Source organism: Aegilops tauschii, chromosome 1 (assembly GCF_002575655.3).
Source record: "Aegilops tauschii subsp. strangulata cultivar AL8/78 chromosome 1, Aet v6.0, whole genome shotgun sequence".
Taxonomy (NCBI): domain Eukaryota; kingdom Viridiplantae; phylum Streptophyta; class Magnoliopsida; order Poales; family Poaceae; genus Aegilops; species Aegilops tauschii.
Genome location: NC_053035.3, coordinates 7,775,640 through 7,798,880, shown reverse-complemented (window position 1 = coordinate 7,798,880; position 23,241 = coordinate 7,775,640). Strand labels below are relative to the sequence as shown.

At 45.9% G+C, this 23,241-nt stretch overlaps 3 protein-coding genes across 3 annotated transcripts; 2 read left to right on the top strand and 1 right to left on the bottom strand.

Moving 5' to 3' along the window:
- Positions 1 to 1,339: 1,339 nt before the first annotated feature.
- LOC141026599 (uncharacterized) lies at positions 1,340 to 7,560 on the bottom strand. Its single transcript, XM_073503411.1, has 3 exons — positions 7,044 to 7,560; positions 6,222 to 6,697; positions 1,340 to 1,459 (listed from the first exon to the last, which is right to left on the bottom strand). The coding sequence occupies exons 1-3, from the start codon at positions 7,558 to 7,560 to the stop codon at positions 1,340 to 1,342; spliced, it is 1,113 nt and encodes a 370-aa protein (XP_073359512.1).
- A 5,559-nt stretch (positions 7,561 to 13,119) lies between these two features.
- LOC109765647 (uncharacterized) lies at positions 13,120 to 14,959 on the top strand. Its single transcript, XM_020324430.3, has 3 exons — positions 13,120 to 13,536; positions 13,636 to 13,788; positions 14,256 to 14,959. Exons 1-3 carry the CDS (start codon positions 13,465 to 13,467, stop codon positions 14,805 to 14,807), a joined length of 777 nt encoding a protein of 258 aa, XP_020180019.1. The 5' UTR covers positions 13,120 to 13,464; the 3' UTR covers positions 14,808 to 14,959.
- Positions 14,960 to 20,381: 5,422 nt separating this feature from the next.
- LOC120968735 (uncharacterized) lies at positions 20,382 to 21,505 on the top strand. Its single transcript, XM_040395703.3, has 2 exons — positions 20,382 to 20,715; positions 21,092 to 21,505. Exons 1-2 carry the CDS (start codon positions 20,398 to 20,400, stop codon positions 21,503 to 21,505), a joined length of 732 nt encoding a protein of 243 aa, XP_040251637.2. The 5' UTR covers positions 20,382 to 20,397.
- Positions 21,506 to 23,241: the final 1,736 nt, after the last annotated feature.

The window sequence follows — 23,241 nt, the reverse complement described above, 5'->3', positions numbered from 1 at the left end:
AGTACAAAATAAAGAAGCATTTCCACTACCACGTACAGTAAAAATGAACCCTTGCATCAACTCGTCAACCTCTCAATATTTGATAAAATTTGGCCTGGCTCTATCACCAGGTTGGCTCGATCACCTGGTAACAGGCAATATTTAGCAACTTGCCGCAATCCAATGCACATAAGTATTACCTGATCATCTTAGATGTGTGTAATCTTTAAACATTCATGTGCGCACGACATCATATCACGGTATACTAACAAAGTAATCACAACAATCATATTAAAGTTAAAAAAAATGATCGTGCTTAAATTCTCAAGTAGAACAACATGCTGGAGGTAATCTTAACTGCAGGTTTTTCTCTAAAAGAACTACAGCTTTTCATACATTATTATCCATCAAGATAATCCCATATAAAATTAGGATGGAATTCACCCATATATAATCCCAGTGTCGTCATGTGTGGCTCGGGGCAGCGGGCCAGTGGCCTGGCATCAGGGATGGGCTCGATCCGGTCTCCATGGAGTTGGTGTGCTCCATTGCGGCCGAGTTTGTATCTGTGTTCCTTGGCAGGGGGGTGGGTGGGTGGGTGCGTTCCACCGGCCGGGGATGGGATGGGCTCTGACGGCCGGAGATGGGGTGGGTGGCGGCGTGGAATTCGACAGGAGACTTGAACAGAGGGGAAGTTGTGGACAGTGGGGTTGTGAAGGTAGATGCGAGAGTCAGGCCCTCCTATTCACATGTCTATGACACAGTTTGGCTAGTCTCTACTATTAGGATTGAACGTCGTGATGGTTCAACCTCAATCCCGCATCAAGAAAATCGCTAGGAAAAAAATCCACGTTCCGAACCATCGTAAAGACCGAAGAAAGAACGTCATCCACGTTTTCTCAGACTTCCCATCTCCCCATCCCCACGCCTCTCTCAAACCCAAACCACCCGGCGGCCCATCTCCCACGAACTCGCCCCCCTCTTGGCTACGATGTGGCCTCAACCTGCGACGCCGCTCCCGGTGCCGCCGCGGAACCATGGTCTTAACTCCAGACGTGATGTCGCCGTCCCGCGGTCGCAGCCATATTGAGGGCGACAACTTCCTCGATCCTCCTCTTCACGCGTCACCGACCCCCATGTGATATGCCGCCAACGATCTCCACCGGCGCGGTGTCGGCCGCGACCTCCCCACACGAATAGGACGACGAACACACTCTTCTTCGGATCTAGGTGTGACATCGACCATGCAGTGGCTGGTGCAAAAGCTGGAGGAATCAGGAGAGGCACATGTCAACAGATGCGTGGGCGTGGGGCTGTTCAGGGACGTACGCCGTGGGCGACGGCCGGCGGGTCACTTCCACTATGGCGGCCTTCCGGCGCGGTCGCTGCACTGGAGGAGAGGAGTAGCAGCGGAGGCGCCGAGCTGGAAGTACCTCACCAGCCGCTTGACGCTATTCCTGAGCCATGGAGCGGTCATCCTCTGCTCCCAGGTACGTTACGCATCCATTCATGTCCACTAATTCATCTTCTTTTTTTCATTTAATTCTACTCTAAAATCTTTTTGCAAATTAAAAGTGCACTCTCCTGAGTAAATCATATTTTACTTTCAGAACTGGAACACACACACACCTACTAAATGATCCGCTGCTGATATGAAGTTATGAAAGACTTCTGCAGCTTGCTGCGTGTTTTTATTCAAACTAACTCACATTGTTTGTGCCTTTGCATTGCCCTTACTGCTGCACCGTGCCCCCAGCTTCTCCTCTCCCATGGCAGGGGCCAGCGAGTGGCAACGGATGAGCGGGACACCGGCTGGTGGCGCAACAGATAGCAGGAGATCGGCTGGTGGCAACGGACGACAGGAGGCGGCGGGACCGTGCGAGGAGCAGGTAGCCGGAGGAGGTCGCTGGTGGAGCTCTGGCAAGTGGCGGCGGCATACAGGGCTTATGGTTTGATGTTTGTCTTTTTACCTATAGTACTGAATACTTATAGCACTGAAGTTCATGTATAGGTTGTGCTGATCCTAAGATTGCCAAGACACTGCTTCATAAAAAACACTCAGGTCTGCTTCTTATTGTGATCATGCAAATTGCACAAAACTTGAGTTGTCCTATTTTGTAGATGAAGTGGAATTGAAATCTTGTGTTACTGTAAAGAGTTGAAGACACAGTGGGTTGCTATATATCTCATAAAGTAATTGGCTTGCATTGTAATTACTAGCACAAATGCCCGTGTGTTGCAACGGGAGAAAAAAATTAACATGTAATTAAATTTGGTGAGAAACAGCTTTTGAAGGTGTTCGTTAAAGAAGCTGCTACTCGCTTTAAAGGGAAAAAGGAGGGAGTATCTAAATCTAAATAAGTAAATATAATGTGTTCAAAGTGCCCTTAGCCCAATCCGTATTTAATCTCTCTATGCACTATTTTTCCTTCCATTAAAATCTAGGAGATTTCATCTCTCGTCTTTCCTTGGAATTCAGATTTAACTCCCTCTCACAATGTCCAATTGATCATGACATGCAATTCTTGCTTTTAATATTTTAATTATGCATCTCATAAATCCCATAGCCCCTAATTAGACCAGTACCGGGGCATTCTAAGTTAATTCCTTCTTGTGCATCATATGCATGCATGTCGTGAATCCAGTTTAATTAGTCCACCACCGGACCGAATGTAGACTTAATTTCTTCATGTGCAACATGCACGCATATCATGAATACAGATAAATTTGGTCACAACCGGGGCCCATAGATTTGATTGCTTTCTACCTCCATGCCTTAATCATCTGGTTAATGATTCTCAAATCAGCTTGCTGGTTACTCCTACCGAGCAAGTTAATGCTGTATATAAACTGACACGATTTAATGTAAGAAAGCATGGCGGAACTATTTAGTTCTTTTCAGGCAACGGATTTAGCTAAAACTGATTACGTACGTATGTGTGCTGGCCTGGCTGCCTTCAATCCATCGACAGGGCTGCTACCCGCTAGCTCGTTAGAAAAAAAGGCCAGGCTAGGCTGCTACTGTTAGCCCAGAAACAAAGGTTGGCCTGCTACCGCTAGATGGGCTTCCGGAGATCGTTGTCTCGTTGCTTTCCTAGTTGGTTGAGTCGGTTTCCAATTGGTTTAAACTGGGCAAGTAAGGAGGCGGGATAACGAACGTACACGAAACCCAAAAAAAATCACCTAAACGGGACGAAACAAAGCGAAACCAAATCAAGAATACCTATTCCCTTTAATAGTAGGTATAGATATATTCAACTTCTGCCTACCCACCCACAACGATTTGCCCTCTTGATGCTAGAATGCACACTAAGCGTCGAATCAAGAGTAGAAAGGAAAACATAGTATACCTTTCTATTTACTTTGGGATGGAGATTTCCTGTAGTTAGAAATTCCGAGCTGCACTTTTGCCGTTCAAAATCTTTTTTCTGACAAATTGTACTGCTGGTACTGCTTATGCAGAATCATGTTACAAGGGCATAACCCAGTGGGTGAAAATCAAGCACGAAGAGCTTTTGTACTCTGAGGCAATCTTTTGCAGTGTGAGCCACGATTTTGTTGCTTTTCCAATAGCAGGTGCAGCTTGTCTCAACCACTATTTTATACACATATTTGTCCGGTTCAACTTTTTTACCATTTGCACTGCCTGGTGCGAGTGAACATGTGGCACACTATGTTTTATTCCATTAAATGATGTAGGGAAAAGGCATTGTAAGTTTGGATAACTTCATTGTAGCAAAATAGGTTGACCCCACCCCAAAATATTCATGTTTGCATCAGATACAGTTTTCCAGTATATAAAATGATTCTTAAAGAATGGCAGGGCATGGTATTTGGCGTGTATAAAAATACTGTTACAATCAATTTTCTTTTAAGAAATTTATGATGATAGGTCTCCATGTTTTATTTCCAGATTCAGGACCATGTGTGCTTCTCACATTAATTCAGACACACAGTATTAACCAAAGGGGTTAAAGTTTCCACACTAAGATATACTCCCTACGTAAAGAAATGTAAGAGCATTTAGATCACAACTTTATTGATGTAAACGCTCTTATAATTCTTTACAGAGGGAGTACATCATCTAAACTCACGTGGATATGCCAGGTTTGCCTTTCTCTGCAGTTTAATACTTTGTTTTGGTAGGTATCAGTCGCCTCGTGCTAAACTTGGTGCTTAATGATCAACTAGCTAGAACAAAGTTTCATAGCCTTCCAGATTTATCAAATCGACATTATTAATAGGATAATTCCTGCTAGACATGTTATTCTACTGGTACATGTCATACAACAAAATTCTTATGTTTTGGAATGATAAAACATTGAATGGAGGAATTATGCAATTCATGTGGCATGGTCATCAAAGGTTTTTTTCTTCTTCATCGTGACATGTATTAATGTGCAAATCAGAATGTTATTTTCGAGGTTTGCAAATAAAATTAACCTGGATATATCACATCTACAGAATAAATTATTTTAAACTTAGTGAGCATAATAGTGTTTTGTTACTGTAAGGATAATTCTCCACTGTTTTGCACGTAAATCACACACCTTAAATCATGAAAACCACCAGCTAGCTAGTGGACCTGACTGTTGAATATAACCAATGTGACACGATGATGTGAAGAAACATAAGCATAAGAGTAGTGATATGCAAAATCAGTCGAAAATAACAACCGGACAAGCTTTTGTTATTGTCATAGTAACTAAAAATATTTTGGTTTACTTGCATCATATAATTAGCTCCTTTATATATTCCTTATATAGTTGTTCTGGAACATGGAGTTACAGCTCGTCTTGATTGGATTTTGTATATAATTGTATACACTTCTATTTGTCTTTAACAAAATTGTTCTGAGTGTTTTGCTTTGTTTGGCAAAGGCTGTTCCACTGGACAACAGTTGTAACCTTTCAAGTTTGGCCGTTGCTCCATTGTTATATATTCTACTTTTAGTTGATTCCTTTTTGGTCCTTATTACGGTTGTTCTTGCGAGAAGCTTATTCGATCAAGATGTAAGAGACATGACATTTGCCTTTGTTGCGCTTGGATTTCGATACATGGTTATGCAAAATAAAGGTTTTTATTTTCTTACTTATGCTGCCCACCACATCTTGGTTTATGCACAGTTTGCATGTGACGGCCAGCAGCAGGTGGGTTCTATTTTTCTCTACATTCAGTTGGATTCTGTTTTGTTGTATTCTGAAGTACCAAATATAGGTCGTTCACGAATGTATGATGCAACATCATATTGGCCTTCGTACAAATTTGTTATCCAAGTATCTGGTGTCTTTTCAGAACGTACACATGCCTCTCCTTCTCCCCTCCTATGTCTATCTATAACCTTGGTAATGTCACTCCTTCGATTTAATAAGTGTTTTCTCAAAATTTGTATGAAAAATCTTAAATGTAAACCGACCTTCTATCGGAGAATGGTGTGTGGGCTTGGGGTGAAGCCAAGCGAAGTGTAGTCGAATTAGGCTTCCTTATATAGTGTCCGAATTCTACCCTTTTATTCTGAAAATAAAAATTGAAAATAAGATTGAAAAAAGGAGAGCTGTGGTCACATTTCCTTTCTGGTGGTAGTAATTAAGGATTCCAGAAATTGGGATCCCAAAAGTGCTAAAGTAATGACAACACTTGGCGAAAAAGCAAAGTTGCTGCCAGCAGACCCTCATATACACTTGTCCCTAGCAATAGTGCGGATACACTTGTCCCTCTAACCAGTTGCATGATCCAGGAACACCACCTCTCGTCAAAGTCGCGCCGTTCCATCACCAACCTCAAAAAGGACCAATCCAGCTGGTCATACGCCTTCTGAAAGTCCAATTTGAGGAAGACCCCCGTAAGCCTCTTCGACGCCACCTCGTGGACGATCTCGTGAAGGGCGAGGATACCGTAATGGATCCGCCGGCCCTTCAGGAACGCGGACTGGAGGGGTGGGCAATCCTTTCCGCCACCGGGGATAAGCAAGTTGCGCAAACCTTCGCAAAGATTCGCTCCAACATGTTGATAACCGTGATGGGGCGGAAGTGCCAAATATCAGTCGCCCCAACTACTTTGGGGATCATGGATATGACACCATAGTTAATCCTAGCCATGTCCAAGGTTCCTAAATAGAACTCATGAAACATGGGCATAATGACCGGGCGTAAGATCTCCCAAAATTTCTGAAAAAAGACTACCGGGAGACCATCCGGTCCCGGGGCCGAGCAAGCCTTCATAGAGGCAATCGCTCGACCCACCTCCTCAGGGAAGACTGGGAGAGTAAGATCCGCATTCTCCGCATCGGAGACCTGGTCAGCAAGCGGCCAGAAGTCAGCGCAGAGAGAGACGCCTCCGCGTGGCTCAGCCGAGAATAGCTCCTTATAGAAGGAGTAAATATGGGTGGAGATGTCCTCTAGGCTTTCCAGAAGAACATCCCCGTCCCAAAGGAAAGGGATGGCACATTTCCGCCTGCGACCATTAGCAATCGCCTGGAAGTAGGCAGTGTTCGCATCCCCCTTAAGGAGCCAGTTCTGGCCCCCTCGACGCTGCCAGAAGAGCTCCTCACTCTTATAAATGTCCATGAGCGAGGACTCGAGGGCGTATCTCCTAAGCCAGCCGTCAGGACACAAGCCCTGCCCATCATCAAGGTCATCCAAAACCTTAATCTGATCCAGCAAGGCCCCTTTACGGGCCCGGAGATCAGCACCAAGGTTCGCCCCCAGCCCTTCATGGCCTGACGAGACAATTTCGCACAGTGATGCCAGACATCCACAGCACAAAACACACGGGGCGAGGACGCAACCGCCTCTAGCCAGCGGTCGCGAACCATCTCAAAGAAACCCGGTTGCTCCAGCCAAAACGTCTCGAAGCGGAAGCGACGAGTCCTAGGGGGGCCTCGTCTCCCGACGACAACAGCATAGGGGTATGATCGGAGCCAATCCGAGTGACCGCCTTGAGAGAAGACAGTGGGAACATCACCTCCCACTGAGCCGACACAAAAACCCGATCCAAGACACTCCGGATGGGGTCCGCCTGCTTATTCATCCACGTGAACCTAGCCCCTAGGCGGGCTATCTCACGGAGTGCAAGGTCCGCAATGCAGTCGTTAAATAGACGCATGCGGACCCGATCAACATTAGGTGAGCTTTTATCAGAAGCCCAGCTAATGAGGTTGAAGTCACCGGCCACCACCACCGGCGTGGTGCACCTCTCCACCTTATTTTTAGGCTCGGCGAGGAAGCCAGCAGAGCGAGCATGATCCGCAGGACCATAGACAAAAATCACCTCCCAGCTGAAGTGGACTCGTCGGTCAGTAACGGACATGCTCAGGAAGAATTCCCCTCGGTCCATATCCTCAACCGAGAAAACATCCTCCCGGACTCCAAGGAAAATGCCGCCAGACTGCCCCGTAGAAGGCAACCACTGCCAGGCAAACTGGTGGCGGGACAGCCCCTGGAGCTCATGCATACTAAAGTCTTGGTGAATCGTCTCTTGCAAGCCCACAATGTCAATCTCCTCCTGGCGCAAATACTCGATGAGCTGACGCCTCCGGCCAGTGAAGCCGAATCCCCTGATGTTCCAACATAGAAGCTTCATTTAATAACCTCGGTGGAGTTCCTAGGCCCCGCAAGTGGGGCCGAGCTAGCCCGCCCGTCAATCGCGGGTCGGGGGGATGCCTTCACCGGACGGCCACGCCGCCCCCTCATAGGGGGGCAGCGGAGGACTCCGGTCCGAGGGAAGTGGACCTGGAGGTAGACCCACACACCTCTAATCGGTGTTCAGTGGGGTTGAGACGAGTGGGAGGACGCCCATGCAGCTCCCTCACCAGGAGAGGGACTGCCGAGGGAGTCTCCACCACAGTCTCCAGAGGAGGCGCAACACTATCCTTGGTCTCTCTATGACTAGGGTCAGTGTTCGCCGGGGTGCTGGGGTCACCACGCGCAGCACAAGCACGGGCTTCAGCCAACGCCCCATCAAGCCGCTCCTTGGCGCAAATAGACGAGAAAACACTTTCCGTTCTCCATCGCTCGCTCCTTCCCTTCCTTCGTGCACGTTTCGTTCGTTCGTTTTTTTTATGTTCATCCCTTCATTCACAAAACTGAAAGCACATGGATCTGAAAAATTACTAATGCAAAAAACATTTCACGAATTTGACAAAGTTCATCAATTCTAAAAAAAAGTTCAATTCTGAACAAAAAAATTGAAAAATTTGATCGAATTTAAAAAAAGATCATCGGATTTGAAAAAAGTACATCGGATTAGGAAAAAAGTTCACCGAATATGAAAAAGGTTCACCGGTTTTCAAAAAGGTTCATCAAATTTGTAAAAAGTTCATTGGTTTTGAAAAAAAATCACCGAATTTCAAAATAAGTTCATCGAATTTGATAAAAGTTCATCAAATTTGATAAAAGTTCATCGAATCTTTCACAAACTCGTCAAATTCGAGAAAAACTCCATCGATTTTGCAAAGGAAAAACTCATGAAGAAAGAAAAGTTTCACGAATTGGAAAAAAGAAAAAAAAAGAAGAAAAGAAAGAAAACACGTATGTAATCACACCAACTGAACTGGCCTGGTGGTTGTCGCATCGCGCTCGGAAATGGCCCGTCACGGTTCGAAACCTTAGTAGAAACAACTGTAGCGGGCGCTAAAGGCGCCAAATAGGATTTAGCTGCGAAATTATCATTGCAAAGTGCGAGGGTGGTGAGCACCTGGCTCGTGGGTCGTGAGCTCGACTATGGTCAAGTTTGCCCATGGCAGGCTGGGCTGCTACGAGCGAAGAAACGGGTGGTCGTTGATTGCGACGCTAGCGGTTCGGCCAACATCATGGTCCAGATCGGCCATGAAGGCCAGGTACCTCAGCTCGGTCAGAAACTGGACCTCTCCACCTTTTCGCATACTCCCTTCATCCTTTAAAGAGTGTACTTCCAACTTTGTTAAGATATAATAATACATCAATATTTATACCATCAAATTAGTAGCATTAGATGATAAGATATATTTTCATCATATACCTATTTAATTTCACAAACATTGATGTACTTTTGCACAAACTCGATCAAACTTTGAGATAGTTTAACCACCTAACAAAGTTGGAAGTACAGTCTGTGAAGGACGGAGGGAATACGTCCTGTGGCGCTTGGACATACCTGCAACGCATGTACAGATGGATTGATTAGGTAGACCAGAAATTTTGGTGCACTAGAGCATCTCTTATGTTTTCTTATTTGCGGAAGGAGCAACACTAGAGCTACCAACAAACACAAATAAAAGTTTTGTTTCCCTGAAATCCAGTTTGATCCATGATCTACTCCCTCCGTCCCATAATATAAGAGCGTTTTTGACACTACACTAGTGTCAAAAATATTCTTATATTATGAGACGGAGGGAGTACTTAAGACGTGACTCCACGCGCATACGCAAACAGAAGAAAAGGCACCATACAATTGGTACTGTGTCTAGTTCTTAGTGCTAATAGAATTATTTTATTGAGTAAATAGCATAAAACTACCACTTTTCGTCCTATGGTTTCAAAAAACTACCATAAATTTGTTTGTGACTGATAACTACCAGAATCGGCGTCGGCTGTTTCAAAAAACCCAAAACATCCGTGGCTAAGGAATTAAACTGGTTTATGACAGGTCGGGCCCGCACCTAAACGAACCGTTTGTTTGACCGTTCGTTTGACTGTTAACTGACGTGGCATAAAATCAATCAGGTCCCTGCCAAAAAAATGAAAAGCAATCGGGTCCCTCCAGCCAGCTCCCAGCCGCCGTCCACCTCGCCTCCTTTCCCACCCCACTGGAGCTCCGCCTCCACCTAGCGGCCGCCACGCCGCCACCAGCGAGCTCACCTCCAGAGGGCATGAAGGCAGGGGCTGCCGGCGACGGGTGCCGCAGCGGTCGGGTCCCGCCGTGCCTTGCCTGCAGCCGCCGCCCCGACGTGCCTTGCCTGCGGCGGCCGCCCCGACGTGCCTCGCCCGTGGCCGCCGCCTCGCCATGCCTCTCCTGCGCCACCTCCACGCCGTGCCTCGGCGGCCTTGAGGCGGCGAGATCCGGCAAGCCTCGTCGCCGACGAGCTTCTCCCCGGCGCGCCCCTTCACGACGACGGCCACCCCGCACGCATTGGACGACGGCGGGGCGACGGAAGGGTGCTCCGCGGCGACGCCACAACTGCTCCCGGCGAGATCCTCACGGCGGGGCTGCTGGCCGGCGAGCTCCTTCGGCAGGGCTGTTGGCCGGCGAGCTCCGCCGCGTACAGCAGAGCAGCGGGGACGGCGCTGCTATTGGCCGGTGAGCTCCTCGAGCTCCGGCGCGTACAGCAGAGCAGCGGGGACGGCGCTGCTGTTGGCCGGCGAGCTCCTCGAGCTCCGGCGCGGCTTGCCGGCCGGAGGAGACAGCGTTGCCTTGCCTCGGGGACCCGATTGCTTTTTCAGAAAACTCACAGGGACCTGATTGCTTTTTCAGAAAACTTGTAGGGACCTGATTGCTTTTTTACAAAACTTACGTGTAGGACCCACATGTAAGTTAGCGGTCAAACGAACGGTCAAACAAACGGTTCGTTTAGGTGCGGGCCCGACCTGTCATAAACCGGTTTAATTCCTTAGCCACGGATGTTTTGGGTTTTTTGAAACAGCCGACGCCGATTCTGGTAGTTATCGGTCACAAACAAATTTATGGTAGTTTTTTGAAACCATAGGACGAAAAGTGATAGTTTTATGCTATTTACTCTATTTTATTGGAAAGAAACTAAGTTGATGCATGTTAGAGTCGTATTTGGAGGGGAATAAGGGATTATGCACACCTAGTTACTGCTCCTTCAACTTTATCTTAGAAAAAAAATTAAGCTAGAGATCCTTTGGTTTAAGAGTTAATTTCATTTTTTTACCCCCAAAATTAACGCTAGTGACAGAAATTGCCCTCAAATCGAGATCCAGTCACATTTTTATACCTAAATTAAAGATTCTTTCCACATTTTGCCCCCAAATTCATCAAATTGGATTTTACGGGTACTTTGTGCTAAGTAGACATGCGATGTAGATTTTTTTTTTTTTTGCTTTTGTCATGTTTTTGGGCTATCATTATAGTCCCTGTCTTTTTATAGAAGCCCAGGCTCATGTGCATCCGGTTAGAAAAAAATCATAAAAAATTCTAAAAAAAATTGCATTGTGGAAAATTTATTGCGTGAGGTCCGATCCATATTTCATATCATCTGAACATCTGAGCAGCTCTCAGCAAAAAAGACAAATCAGGTCAGAACAGTACGTGAATAGTAACCTTTTTTACAGACCTCGAATTTGTCTTTTTTGCCGAGTGCAGCTCCGATGTCCAAATGATTTGAAAATTGAAGCGGGCCTCACGCATAAAATTATCTACGACACAAATTGTTTTTGGAATTTTTCTAGTGTTTATTTTTTATTTTTGTCCGTCAGCGTGGGTGCAGCTAAGCATGGGCTCAGAAGTCGAGTATCGAATCCCTCTCTCACTTTTTACAAAAAGAACCGAGCCCTTTATTTTTCTCAAATCCCTAGTCTCTCTCCCGTAGCTGACCGGCCCCCCTGCTCGGTGTCGACCGAGCTCTGCTGGAGGACCACCACGGGCAGCCCCGGGAGAACGGAGGCCCGACGTCCATGGCGACCACCAAGCAGAGGGCGGTGGGGCGCTGGAAGGGCAGGATCTTTGCCCTACACTTGTTGCTACCCTCCGTCGGACCTTGACGACGGGGACGAGTTCCCGTGGAGGGACGACGGCGGCTGCCGGAGCCATGACTGGCGGGAAAGGGTTTCAGGTCATGGCGCTCCATGGGGAGGACGCGTGCGGCTTGCTAGAGTAGTCGAAGATGAGTCGGGGAGGTAGGAAGGAGAGCAGAGGTGCGACTGATGGCCATGTGGTTGTGATGAATAACCACTGATCGAATTCGTTGAGCCGAGTGTATCCAAAATTAAATAACTATTTTGGTACTCCTCGCCCTAATAATTTTGTGATCGAATGATTTGAGCCACTCCTCGCCCTAATTGCGCTAATTTATTTTAAGCCAGCAACAAGAATCGTACACACAACACATACAAAATCAATGAAATTTTTACCCCATCTCTCGCGGTGGGTTTTCTCGGGTGGTTTTCGTAGCCTATCAGAGGCCGAGCTAAAGAAAAAGCTTGGGCGGACAAGACTAACGAATTGCACTTTCTTTTAGAACAACGACGAATTACACATGGTATTTGTACTTAAGGTCGATTTTTCCTCTCATCCTTTCTATGGGCGTTTGGTTCTGATGCAGGTGTGGGCGTGGCATTAAAAAGCCACTATTCATTAGAACCGATTACGGTGAGCTCCTCCAATCAAATGTGAAGGACTTGCATGACTTCACTAATGCTTACCAATTTCTTGCCACGTCCTTTTGCGATGGACAATGTAGTCTCTACTAGGACTGGACGTACGAGCGGGCTTTTCGGCTCGGCCCGAAGCTCGCTCCAGCTCGGCCCGTTACAGCTCGGCTCGATAGGATTATCGAGCGGGCCGAGGTCTGCAAACAGGCTCATTTCGCGACCGAGCCGAGCCGAGTTTCGGCCGGTCCAGCTCGGTGGCTCGCTTGCGGCCCAGCCCAATTCCACCATCGATCACAATAGCTAGCGCATTAGGGCACGAGCAACCACAGCCAGTCTCTCGTCTCTCCCTTTCTCTGCTCTGCGCCGCCTCGCCTCTCTCTCGCCACGCAAATCTGGATCGACGGCGACGAGCGACGCCGCGCTTCCTCGCCAACTTGGCACCGACGGCGACGGGCGGCGCGACCGTTCCTCACCACACCGGACGTAGACGGACGCGCCTCCCCTGGTTTCTCGTGGAACGTGACGAGCCGGAGCATGTACTTCCTTCCTTCCCAAATCCCAATCCCTAGCAGCAGCTCTCTGAACTTAGTACGCATGTGATGGATCAATGGATGGATGGATCGATGGATGTAGTCATGTAGTTCGAACTTCCCAAACCCTAGCCGTAGGTGTCTGCACTAGTACACATCTGGTGGATGGATGGATCGATGGATCGATGGACGTAGTCAGGTAGATGTATTGTAGTCTGTACGGCTAGATGTAGCAGGAGTATTTAACCAAAAACTACCACATTTCACGGACTTGTGACAGAAAACTATCAGTTTACATTTTTGTGCGGAAAACTACCAAATTTGTCCTAAACCGTGGCAAAAAACTACCAACTCGCGTAAGCGCTCGTTTCGCCCGCGCTAACCCCGAATCTGACCGGTTGGGCCCACGAATCAGTTGCCACGCAGGCAACGGACGGCCGCCGCGCGTTGACGGCCGTTAACGGCCCGTCCGCCTGTCGGAACGGCGGCTGTCGGTGGTCCAATAAGTGAGAGCGAGCTCAGCCACTCGCTCAGTCTCTTCCTCCTCGCTCTCACTCGTCCTCATCCTCTCCCTCTCCCTGGTGTTGTTAGCTAGGTCAGCCTATCGCCATCGCCGCCGCGGCCATTGCTGCCGGTAGAAGTTGAGGATGCCATCCTGGAATGACGAGGAGAGCTCGGACGAGGACATCAACATGGTTTCAATGGATCCTCAGCTCTTTGTAAGTGCATAATGGTGGAACAGAGTTAGGGTTAGGGTTAGTTCATCCAAATTGGAGATTCCAATTTGCTTTCGGTTTGATTCGAAGTTTCTTTTGCAGGAAACCCCTGACAGTGTGGTGGAACCAACTTTTTGTGGTTCTTACACTGAATCTGAGCCGACGTGCATGATGCATCATCAGAGGCCGAAGAAGATGGTGGCTTTTGAAGGTGCTTTGACTGGGAGGCGATTCCTGGGTTGTCCTGTGCAGCAGGTATTTAATCTGGAACGCTAACTTGTTTTGCTGGTGGAGATGTGTGATGTGTTTTGCTGCTGGAGATGTGTGGTGCAGCATGTGGTGCAGAGATGTGTGATGTGCAGAGATGTGTGCTGTAGTTTACAACTGAAACTTGAAAGTGCCATACATATGCAGAGATCTTTAGTGTACTGTGAACTGAATGTATTAGTTAGGTGTTTTCTGAATATAGCTGTTAACTGAAAAAGAACAGAGTTAAATGAATTTATATCTACTGCTAAATATAGCTGTTAACTGAATTTATCTCTGATGCTAAGTCAGGTGATGTGTGCTTACTGTGAAAGAATTATCTTTGCATAATTCAGAGAGCATATTGATGTAAACAAAGGGTTTCAGTTAAATGAAATGACTTTATAACTTTAGTTATCTGTACTAAGATTGTTACTAGTGCTTTGTGCTTAATTATAAAATAATTGCTTCTGTAGGATGTAGGTGTGAACTGTGGGGTTGTGGAGTGGGTGGATGGTCCTTGGCCAGAGATTCTACAAAGGTGCCTAACCAGGATTTGGGACATGTACCATGAGCAGAACTTGGGAAGGGTGAATGACAAACAAGCTCATGAGAAAGAGGTGGCCAAGCTACAGAAGGAAATTGATTTCCTGTCAAACAACTACAGCCAGTTGGTGGAAGATGTATCCAAGCTATTTGACTATCAAGATGGCAAGATGTCTCATGACATGGGCTATACCAGTCAGGCAATCAATGAACTAAATGAGAAGAAGAAACAACTTGAGGATCAGGCAAAGATTGAGTTAAGTATGGAGAAGATGAAGCTTGCCAAGGAGCAAAGGTGCATTCTTCAAAGCCAAGCAGATATCATTCAGAACATGAGGAAGGCCATGAAGGAAGTGGAGGGGGAGAGGGACCTACTAAGGCAAGAGAAGAAGAAGCTGGAGTATCTGATTGCTGATCTGCTCAAGGCTGGGCATGCCAGCAAAGATAAACTGGAGAGGATCAAGGCAATTATGAATGAGTGAAGTGGTTGGTGTGTGGGTTAAGTAATTAGTAGGCCTATATATATAGCTGGCCTTGGAATGTCATGCATGATAGGTACTTAGGTGTATATTTTGGGAAAGTTTCATGTGCTTTTAGAATGGTATGAGGGAGGGAGGTACTGTTATGGTTTAAGAACTAGTTGGTGTTATCTATGATGTAATGACTATGCTAAGTTAAGTAAGTAAGAATGTTTTATCTATGATGAGGCTGTTTTACTCTGCATATATCATGTGTGGATAACTGACAGTAGTGACATAGTTGGAAGTAGCAAGTAACATATATAGCAATTAGCTTAGATAGTCTGACAAATAACTTAACATATGTAGTAAGTAGCAAGTAACAAGTAACATATATAGATAGTCACGGCGTCGAGGACGGGAGCCAGCAGCTGCACTCCAGGCTCGTCGTCGGAGACGACGACGACCTCATCCACCTCGTCGTCAGAGTCGTCAGAGGGCTCGTCCTCATCATCGTCACTGGACTCGCCGTCAAAGTCGTTAGAGGGCCCAAGGACCCATGGATTGCGCCTCTCCCAGTAGGCGTTGTTGATTGGGGCTGGGAGAGCGAGGACGCGTCGGTGACGTGGTCCGCGGCGGCCGGCGGCGTGGTGGATGAGCGGTACATCCACCATCGGGCGCGCTGCTTGGGGTCGGGGGAGCGCTGCACCTCGCGCATCGCCCACAGCAGAATGGTCGCCGGCGGGATGGTGCGGCCGGCAGGGAAGGCGCGCTGCTTTTCAGCAGCTGTCATCACCTTAACCAGGCCGTGGGCGTGGTTCCTCATCATCTCAAGACTTGGGAACTAGCGCGCGATCTCCCTGTACTGCGCGCGCATCTCCTGGTTGTTGCCGGCGAGAGCTTCGATGGCGAGCTGCCAGTCCATGGCGACGGCGGTGGGGGTGGTTGTCGGCGGCGATTTCGACAGGAGAGAGGGGGAAGTGGAGTGGGCGGTGCGAGCGGCGAGTGGGCAGAGAGAGTGGTGGGTGGACACGTATTAAAGCCGTAGAATCTGAAACGTCTGGTGTTACTCAACGCTGCCGGCTAACAACATATAATAAGTTTGGCCGATGCTAGTCAAACAAATCACAAGCACTAGCCCATTGGTATTGAACGCATGGTTACAACCAATTGGTCCTGGGTTCGAGCCCCAGGACAGACTTTTTTTGTGCAGATTTTTTTTTTCTAAAATGAATTTGGCAGTAAATGGCAATGTAACTTCTGAACTGTTTAAATGGCAATGTAAAACAAATAAAACAAGTTAAAACAATTTCAAAATGCACCTAAACCATACATTCAACATTGTTCACAAGTTCACATGTCTGAATTTAAGCAGGCTAGTAGCACAACACACATTTAGTAGCAGAACACAAACTTAGTACCATACACTCAAACTAGGTAGCAGAACACAAACTTAGACACAGAGTTCAATAGTTTCCACTAGCATTGAAATAGGATGCAAACTTGCTAGGAGGTTTCCTCTTCCTCTTGCCTGCCAATATCCCTGGTTCTCCAGTGGATGTTCTTGGTGCATTGAATGTTCTTGTTGATGCTGATCCTCTTGGAGCTCTTGTTGATGCTGATCCTGTTGCAGGTGCTGGTGAAGACCTGGCTGCTCCTGCTGAAACTGTTGATGTTGAACCTCTCTTATTTGCTGCTGTTTTTCTGTTCCTCATTGCTTTAGGAGGTGGAGCAGATGATGCTGGCATCTGTGCAGTTTGCTGTTGAGGTGGTGGTTGTGGAGGTGGATGTGTAGCACTAGAGGAACCCCTAAAAATTTCTCTATTCTCCTGCATGACAAAATTAAATTAGTTAGTAAATAGACCAGAACTAAAATAATTAAACAAAGAATGCATCATTTTTGAATGACCTGATGTAAGTTCTTTCTCATCTCAAGACTAGGTTTTAGAGCTTTCCCACAGTTTGTATATCTGTGGCCTTGTAGACCACAATTGCTGCATGTAATTGTTCCCATCCTGCTTGTGTCCTTTGGTGCAGGCACCTCAAACTGGCCCTTTCTCCTAGCTGTCTGTTTCTTGCCTGCTTTTTCTTTGAACACTGGGGGCTCAATATCCTGAGTATGGGTGTCAGGCCAGAATTCAGGACCAGGGACAGGGTACACTATGTCTTTGTATGCTTCAATATATAGTGGTTTTTTGAAAAATTCATGCACATAGTCCTCTGGGTGCATGTGAAGTTTGCTCATTGCTGCTATTGCATGACTACATGTCACACCTGTCATGTCCCACCTCCTGCAGTCACATGATTTAGTAGCTATGTTCACACAATACTGATTTTCAGCACTAGACACTTGCCAGATGTCAGGACCAGCCCTATGTGCCTCACAAAATTTTGCATATTTCTTATTCTCCTCTAGTTTCTCTGAATAGTTGGGTGTGATCATCCACCTGTTGTTCTCTGTTTTTCCCTAGTCTTCCGCCTTTTGATCATCTGCTTAGTCCTAATTCCTTCAAACATAGTCCTAATTGGTTTGGCCCTAACATCAAGGATCATTTTGTTGAAAACCTCACTAAGGTTGTTCACAACAAGATCAGTTTTGCAATTGTAATCCATTGCAGACCTACACCAAGTCTCCTTTGGAATTTTTTTAAGCCACTTCCAGGCATCCTCACACTCTGCTTTAAGCTCTGCCATTGCTAATTCATGGCCATGTTTGGTGAATGAGTAGCTAGCCTGATCTACTAGCTTCTTTAGTTCTGCTCCTCTGAAACCAGCTGACTGAAAATTTGCATATATGTGCCTGAGGCAGTATCTCTGAGGGGAATCAGGGAACACCTCATTTATAGCCTTAAGAAGACCCTGATTGTAAATTAATAACCATGGTCATGAACAAAAAGAAATAAAGCTACTAATAACAATATATATCTGAACTACTGGCTAAGATAGGGTGCATACCTTTTGCCTGTCAGACATAATGGTGTAGGTTCCAAATTTGCTACCACTTCCAATGCAACATCTTAGCTGGGTTAGGAACCATGTCCAACTCTCTGAATCTTCCTTATCAACCACACCAAAGGCTATGGGGTAGATGTTGTTGTTGCCATCTCTTCCTGTGGCTGCAAGAATTTGCTGTCCAGTAGTTAGCTTGATGAAGCAACCATCAAGCCCTGCATCCATACCCAAATTAGCTACCATAAATGTACAACAAGATATTTTGAACAAAATGCAATTATATATTTACCTATAAAGGGCCTGCAACCATTAAGAAATCCTTGCTTTGATGCATGCAAGCAGTAGAACATGTACTTAAATCTAGGAGTTGGGGCAGGGTTTTCTGGGTCCTCAAATGTTGTAACTACACACCTGCTACCAGGGTTTGTGTCAAGAACTGCTTGTAGGTAGTCCCTCAGTCTGTAGTACTGCTCCTTCTGGTCACCTTGTACAACCTTAATAGCCTTCCTCCTTGCCCTATAGGCCACACTCTTTGATACATCAACTGAAAACTTGACTTTGCTGTTTTTAATAAGAGAATCCACAGGTGCTCTAGGATCTGCTCTAAGGGAAGGCTCAATTGCTTTGGAAAGCCACTTAGTAGTAACCTTTGTGTTCTCTGCTGATGCTGGACAAGTGTGCTCCATGTTACACTTCTTAATGCAAAATGTTCTTTCATGAGCTATCCTGGAGGCACACATGTAAAATTCACATCCATGCTCTCTCTGTGAACACCAAACAATAATTCTTGTTGGAGTGTTCCTGTGGTAGTGAAAAGACCTCAAAGTCCTTATATGAAAATCTCTTAATGCTTCTCTGAACTGGTAAACACTATCAAAACACAAGCTCTTGCACAAGAGTAAATGTGAATTGGGAATTGAGGGGTCAAAATATAGCCTTTCCTTCATCTTTTTCTTACTACTCTTTGTCTTTGGCTTCTTCATGAGGTATGGTAGTTCAACTTCTTCTTCTTCTTCCTCATCACTTATGCCTGCATCACCAGCAAAACAAAACTCATCTGCTTCAGGAAACCAATCTTCAAAACGTTTTATCTCTACCTCATTGTGACATCTGCTAGTTGGACCAGGATTCTTCACATGTTTCACAATAGCAGTAGTTTGCAATGTTGTATCCTCTTCAGAGGCACACTCTATTTCCATTTGTTGAACAGCTTCAGCACTCCCATCTGAATGAACTAAATGCTCAGAACAAAATTCAGACACTTCAGTGTCTCCTTCAAAGTGGTTCAAATCTGCCTCTCTTTGAATCCTGCTCCTCTCAAGCTGAGCCTTTCTATCATCTATCTGATTCTGAAGCTCAGATTGCTCCACAACCATTTTCACACAGCAGCTCTCTTGAGTGTTCATGTAATTCTCATTAGCCTGTGTACTAATTCCAGGTTCAACATCTCTCACAACCCTTATGTTCACAACCTTGACATGATGAAAATACTCCAACATTTCATGAACACTAGCTTCATTACCTAAATACTTTACTCTTTCAGATCCAATTTCCTCCTCCTTCACATAGTACATGTAATCACTGTCCCCATACCCTTCACTAGCAATGAGTGATTGTAGAGTAAGCAAAGAAATATCTGACTCAAATATACCCCTTTTCACAGGGTTTCTTCCTTCTAAATGAAACCATATATCCCACTTCTGGTCAGCCAAACTGCACAAATAAGTGCTCATGAATTAAATTGAAATTGACTGAGCTACAACTGCAATACAGTTTACTACACATGTCCAACTAACAAAAACAAACACATCTTACTAATCTGCCAGATTGAAGCAGCTAACCAACGGCCCAGCAGATGATACTTGCATACCTGCAACCAATTGGCGATGACTGGGAGAGCGGTGCCTCCGGCTGCTGCGAGCCAGCCTGCGTTGAGAAACTGGTGCTCCCCAACCAATTATCGACTGAGCCGCTGGCCATCAGTGGAGGCGCGTCCAAACTTGTGTCAACGCCGCCAGCGTCGCCGCCGCCAGCGCCGCCACCCTCCGGAATCAACGACGACATGGCAGCCGCCACCTAGTTCAGAGAGAGGGAGAGGAGGGAGAGAGTGAAGCGAGAGGGGAACGGCAGATATTGACCCGCACCCGACCGACAGCCGCCGTTCCGACAGGCGGACGGGCCGTTAACGGCCGTCAACGCGCGGCGGCCGTCCGTTGCCTGCGTGGCAACTGATTCGTGGGCCCAACCGGTCAGATTCGGGGTTAGCGCGGGCGAAACGAGCGCTTACGCGAGTTGGTAGTTTTTTGCCACGGTTTAGGACAAATTTGGTAGTTTTCCGCACAAAAACGTAAAGTGGTAGTTTTCTGTCACATGTCCGTGAAATGTGGTAGTTTTTGGTTAAATACTCATGTAGCAGCAACGGATGGATGGATGGACTTGTAGGGCAGAATGGATGAATAGATCAAAATTTTCATTGATTCCATGTGTAATTAGTTTTCTGTTGTTGATGAACTAGTTGATGATCTACTTGCTGTAGCATAGCAGCTTGAAAAAAAATCTACTTGCTGGAAAATTACATAGACTCCATGTCTAATTAGTTTACTGTTGTTGATGATTGACCGTTGTTGTTTGCTGATGTGTGCAGACGCCTATCGTCGCAACAATGGACAAGCAAAAGGGGAAGGCGAGTGGGAAGGAGAAGGAGAAAGAGAGGACGTTGGACTCCATTATGAAGAGAAAGTTGCCGGTCTCGGGGATGCAGAAGGGGAATGGGAAGGGCAATGCAGCAGCTACTACACGGCTGCCGAGGAAGCTGACAAATGATTCCAGCAATGTCCCAATCGCTGAGTTGTTGTATAGGGTAAAAAAGAAACCTCCGCCTCGACGTCTCCCTGGCCCCACCGGCGCTGGCGTGCGTGCCGGAATCGCCGTTGCCTCCGGCTCCGCAAACTACTATGAGAGGGAGGCTACATCTTCGCAGGTATGTACGTGCAAAATATATATTTGTGCAAGCTTGTGTATGTGCTGTTTTTGCTTTTTGAAAGTCAAATTTATGTGTGCCCAAGCTCATATGTGCTGTTTTTGGTACCCAAATGTCAAATATATGTTTGTGCAAGCTCATGTGTGTGCTGTTTTTGGTATCCAAATGTCAAATATATGTTTTTCCAAGCTCATGTGTGTGCTCTTTTTGGTATCTAAATATCAAATATATGTTTGTGCAAGCTCATGTGTGTCGCTGTTTTTGCTATCCAAAAGTCAAATATATGTGTGTCCAAGCTCATGTGTGTGCTGTTTTTGCTATCCATAAGTCAAATATATGTGTGTCCAAGCTCATGTGTATTCTTTTTGTGTGGTAGGCAATGGAGCATGATAAGCAAGCGGAGGAGGATCATGAAGAGGTGGAAGAGGATGAGGAGGAGGACGAGGAAGAGAAAGATACTTTGTTTGAGGTGCCGCCTGGGGTTGGTGACAAATCAGATTCAGATGGGTTTGTGGATAGTGAAGAAGAAGCCTTCGAAGGTGATGACATGTCCGAGGATGGTCTAGGCCTTGGTCCTACGCCTCAAGAGCAAGAAATCGTACTTCTTAGTTCGGGTGAGGATGAAGCAAGAAAAGTGCAACGAAAGAGTGCCAAGAAGCGAAGAGGTCAAGCTCCTTCAAGGTCGAGGTCGAGGTCGGCGGTTTTCAGGGCAATTATATCCCACCTCCAACATATTCTACCCTCATATTGTGAGCATCAAGATTGCTTTGAGAAAAGCCATGTCTCATGATGATGAATGCTACAACAAAATGGGTGATGCAATGATGGATAAATTTGACAAGTATTGGGATGAGCCGAACAATGTCATGGTGCTTGCTACCATCTTGGACCCAAGGTACAAGATGAGGTATATTGAGTGGGGCTATCACCAAATGTATGCTGTGGGGAAAGCAAATACCGAGAAGAATATTGTGCGTGGAGAGTTGGACACATTGTATGAGAAGTTTGTTGCGAAAAAAAAGCAAGTTGAAGAAAGAGCTAGTGGATCATCAGCCAAGAACAATTGCAACACAAGTACCTCGATGCCACTTATGGATTGTGAGTTTCAGTCCTTCTTATCAGCCACTTCATCAACACCATCAAAAAGTGAGCTTAGAAACTATCTAGATGACTTGAATGAGGCAATGGATCCTATGTTCAATCTTCTTGATTGGTGGAGGGTGAATGCACCTAGATACCCCGTATTGGCAATGATGGCAAAGAGGTTCTTGACTGTCCCGGCTACCTCCGTGTCTTCGGAATCAACTTTCAGCACGGGTGGAAGAGTTTTAGGTATGTCTACTTGTTACATTGGATGTTAGCTTGTCAACTTGTCATCCTATGCTTGAACTTAGATATGTCTACTTGTGTGGTTTTAGATGACTACAGGAGTTCTTTGAAACCAGAAATGGTGGAAGCCTTGGTGTGCGGTGCTAGTTATATCAAAGGTTCTCACAAGGACTTCAATGTGGTGGTATGATTCCTATCTTTTTCTTCTATGATTTCTGTCTATTTCTTGTATGTGGCTAACTTACAAATAATTAGGAGAGGGATGAAGATGAGGAGGACGATGTTGAGAATATCAAGTTGCCCAAGATTGTTGATGTGGGGGGTGACAGCAATTGGTAACTAATGTTTTACATGTCTCAGTTTTCCTATCTTGACATATTGAGAATATCAAGTTTACAAATCTGTGTTACATGTAGATATTCGCCATGTGGGTGTTGCTCTTGCTATTTTGAAGATGGATGTCTACATGATCTTCTCATGTGGATTGTTGAGGTCAACGTGATCATCTCGTGCCATTTCTTTTGTTGTGATGAACTTCGAATTATGTGCGCTGTTGTGGTGAACTATGGACCTTGAATGATGTTGTGATGAACCATGCACTTTCAACAATGTTGTTGTGAACTTGTGATGAACTATGAACTTTGTATTATGTGGTTTTCACTAGTCATTGTTTGGCTGTCAACATTTTCTTAGTTTTATGTCAAAGTGGTAAGTGTTATGCTATGCAAAATTTCCTTGTTTGGCTGTCAATATTTGATGTTTTCCTGTGTAAAGTTCAATTGAAGTGATGTCCAAAATTCAATAGAAATGATGCCCAATTCTTTCTCTCATATGTGTTCCATTGTTAGAATTTTTGTAGAAGAATTCATATAAGAACATTATTTTTCATTACTATGACCATTTCTTAAAACAATAGACTGCTGGATTGTTCATTTTTAGTACTATAAACTGTTTGTTTTCCAAAATATAGGTTTAATTGCCGCAAAAAATCAAGTATATGCACTATATACAGAGGTCTGTACTATTAAATGGTTTTGGGAGAAACTGGCTTACGAGCCGGCTCGGTCTGAGCCGAGCCATAGCCAAAGCGAGCCGAGCCGGTTGAAGTAGGCTCGTTGGCTGAGCGAGCCGAGCCGAGCCGAGCCGCTCTAGAGCGAGCCAAAGCCAGGCTCGGATCAAGCTCGGCTCGGCTCGGCT

Excerpts from the sequence above, each read along its gene's own strand:
- LOC141026599 (XM_073503411.1), bottom strand. The coding sequence starts at position 7,560 with ATGAAGCTTCTATGTTGGAACATCAGGGGATTCGGCTTCACTGGCCGG. Across the intron at positions 6,698-7,043 it reads CATTGCGGACCTTGCACTCC|GCCATGAAGGGCTGGGGGCG; the intron begins GTGAGATAGCCC and ends TTGTCTCGTCAG. Across the intron at positions 1,460-6,221 it reads TCCCAGTCTTCCCTGAGGAG|AGGATGACCGCTCCATGGCT; the intron begins GTGGGTCGAGCG and ends ACCTGGGAGCAG.
- LOC109765647 (XM_020324430.3), top strand. The coding sequence starts at position 13,465 with ATGCCATCCTGGAATGACGAGGAGAGCTCGGACGAGGACATCAACATG. Across the intron at positions 13,537-13,635 it reads CAATGGATCCTCAGCTCTTT|GAAACCCCTGACAGTGTGGT; the intron begins GTAAGTGCATAA and ends TTTCTTTTGCAG. Across the intron at positions 13,789-14,255 it reads TGGGTTGTCCTGTGCAGCAG|GATGTAGGTGTGAACTGTGG; the intron begins GTATTTAATCTG and ends TTGCTTCTGTAG.
- LOC120968735 (XM_040395703.3), top strand. The coding sequence starts at position 20,398 with ATGGACAAGCAAAAGGGGAAGGCGAGTGGGAAGGAGAAGGAGAAAGAG. Across the intron at positions 20,716-21,091 it reads GGGAGGCTACATCTTCGCAG|GCAATGGAGCATGATAAGCA; the intron begins GTATGTACGTGC and ends TTTGTGTGGTAG.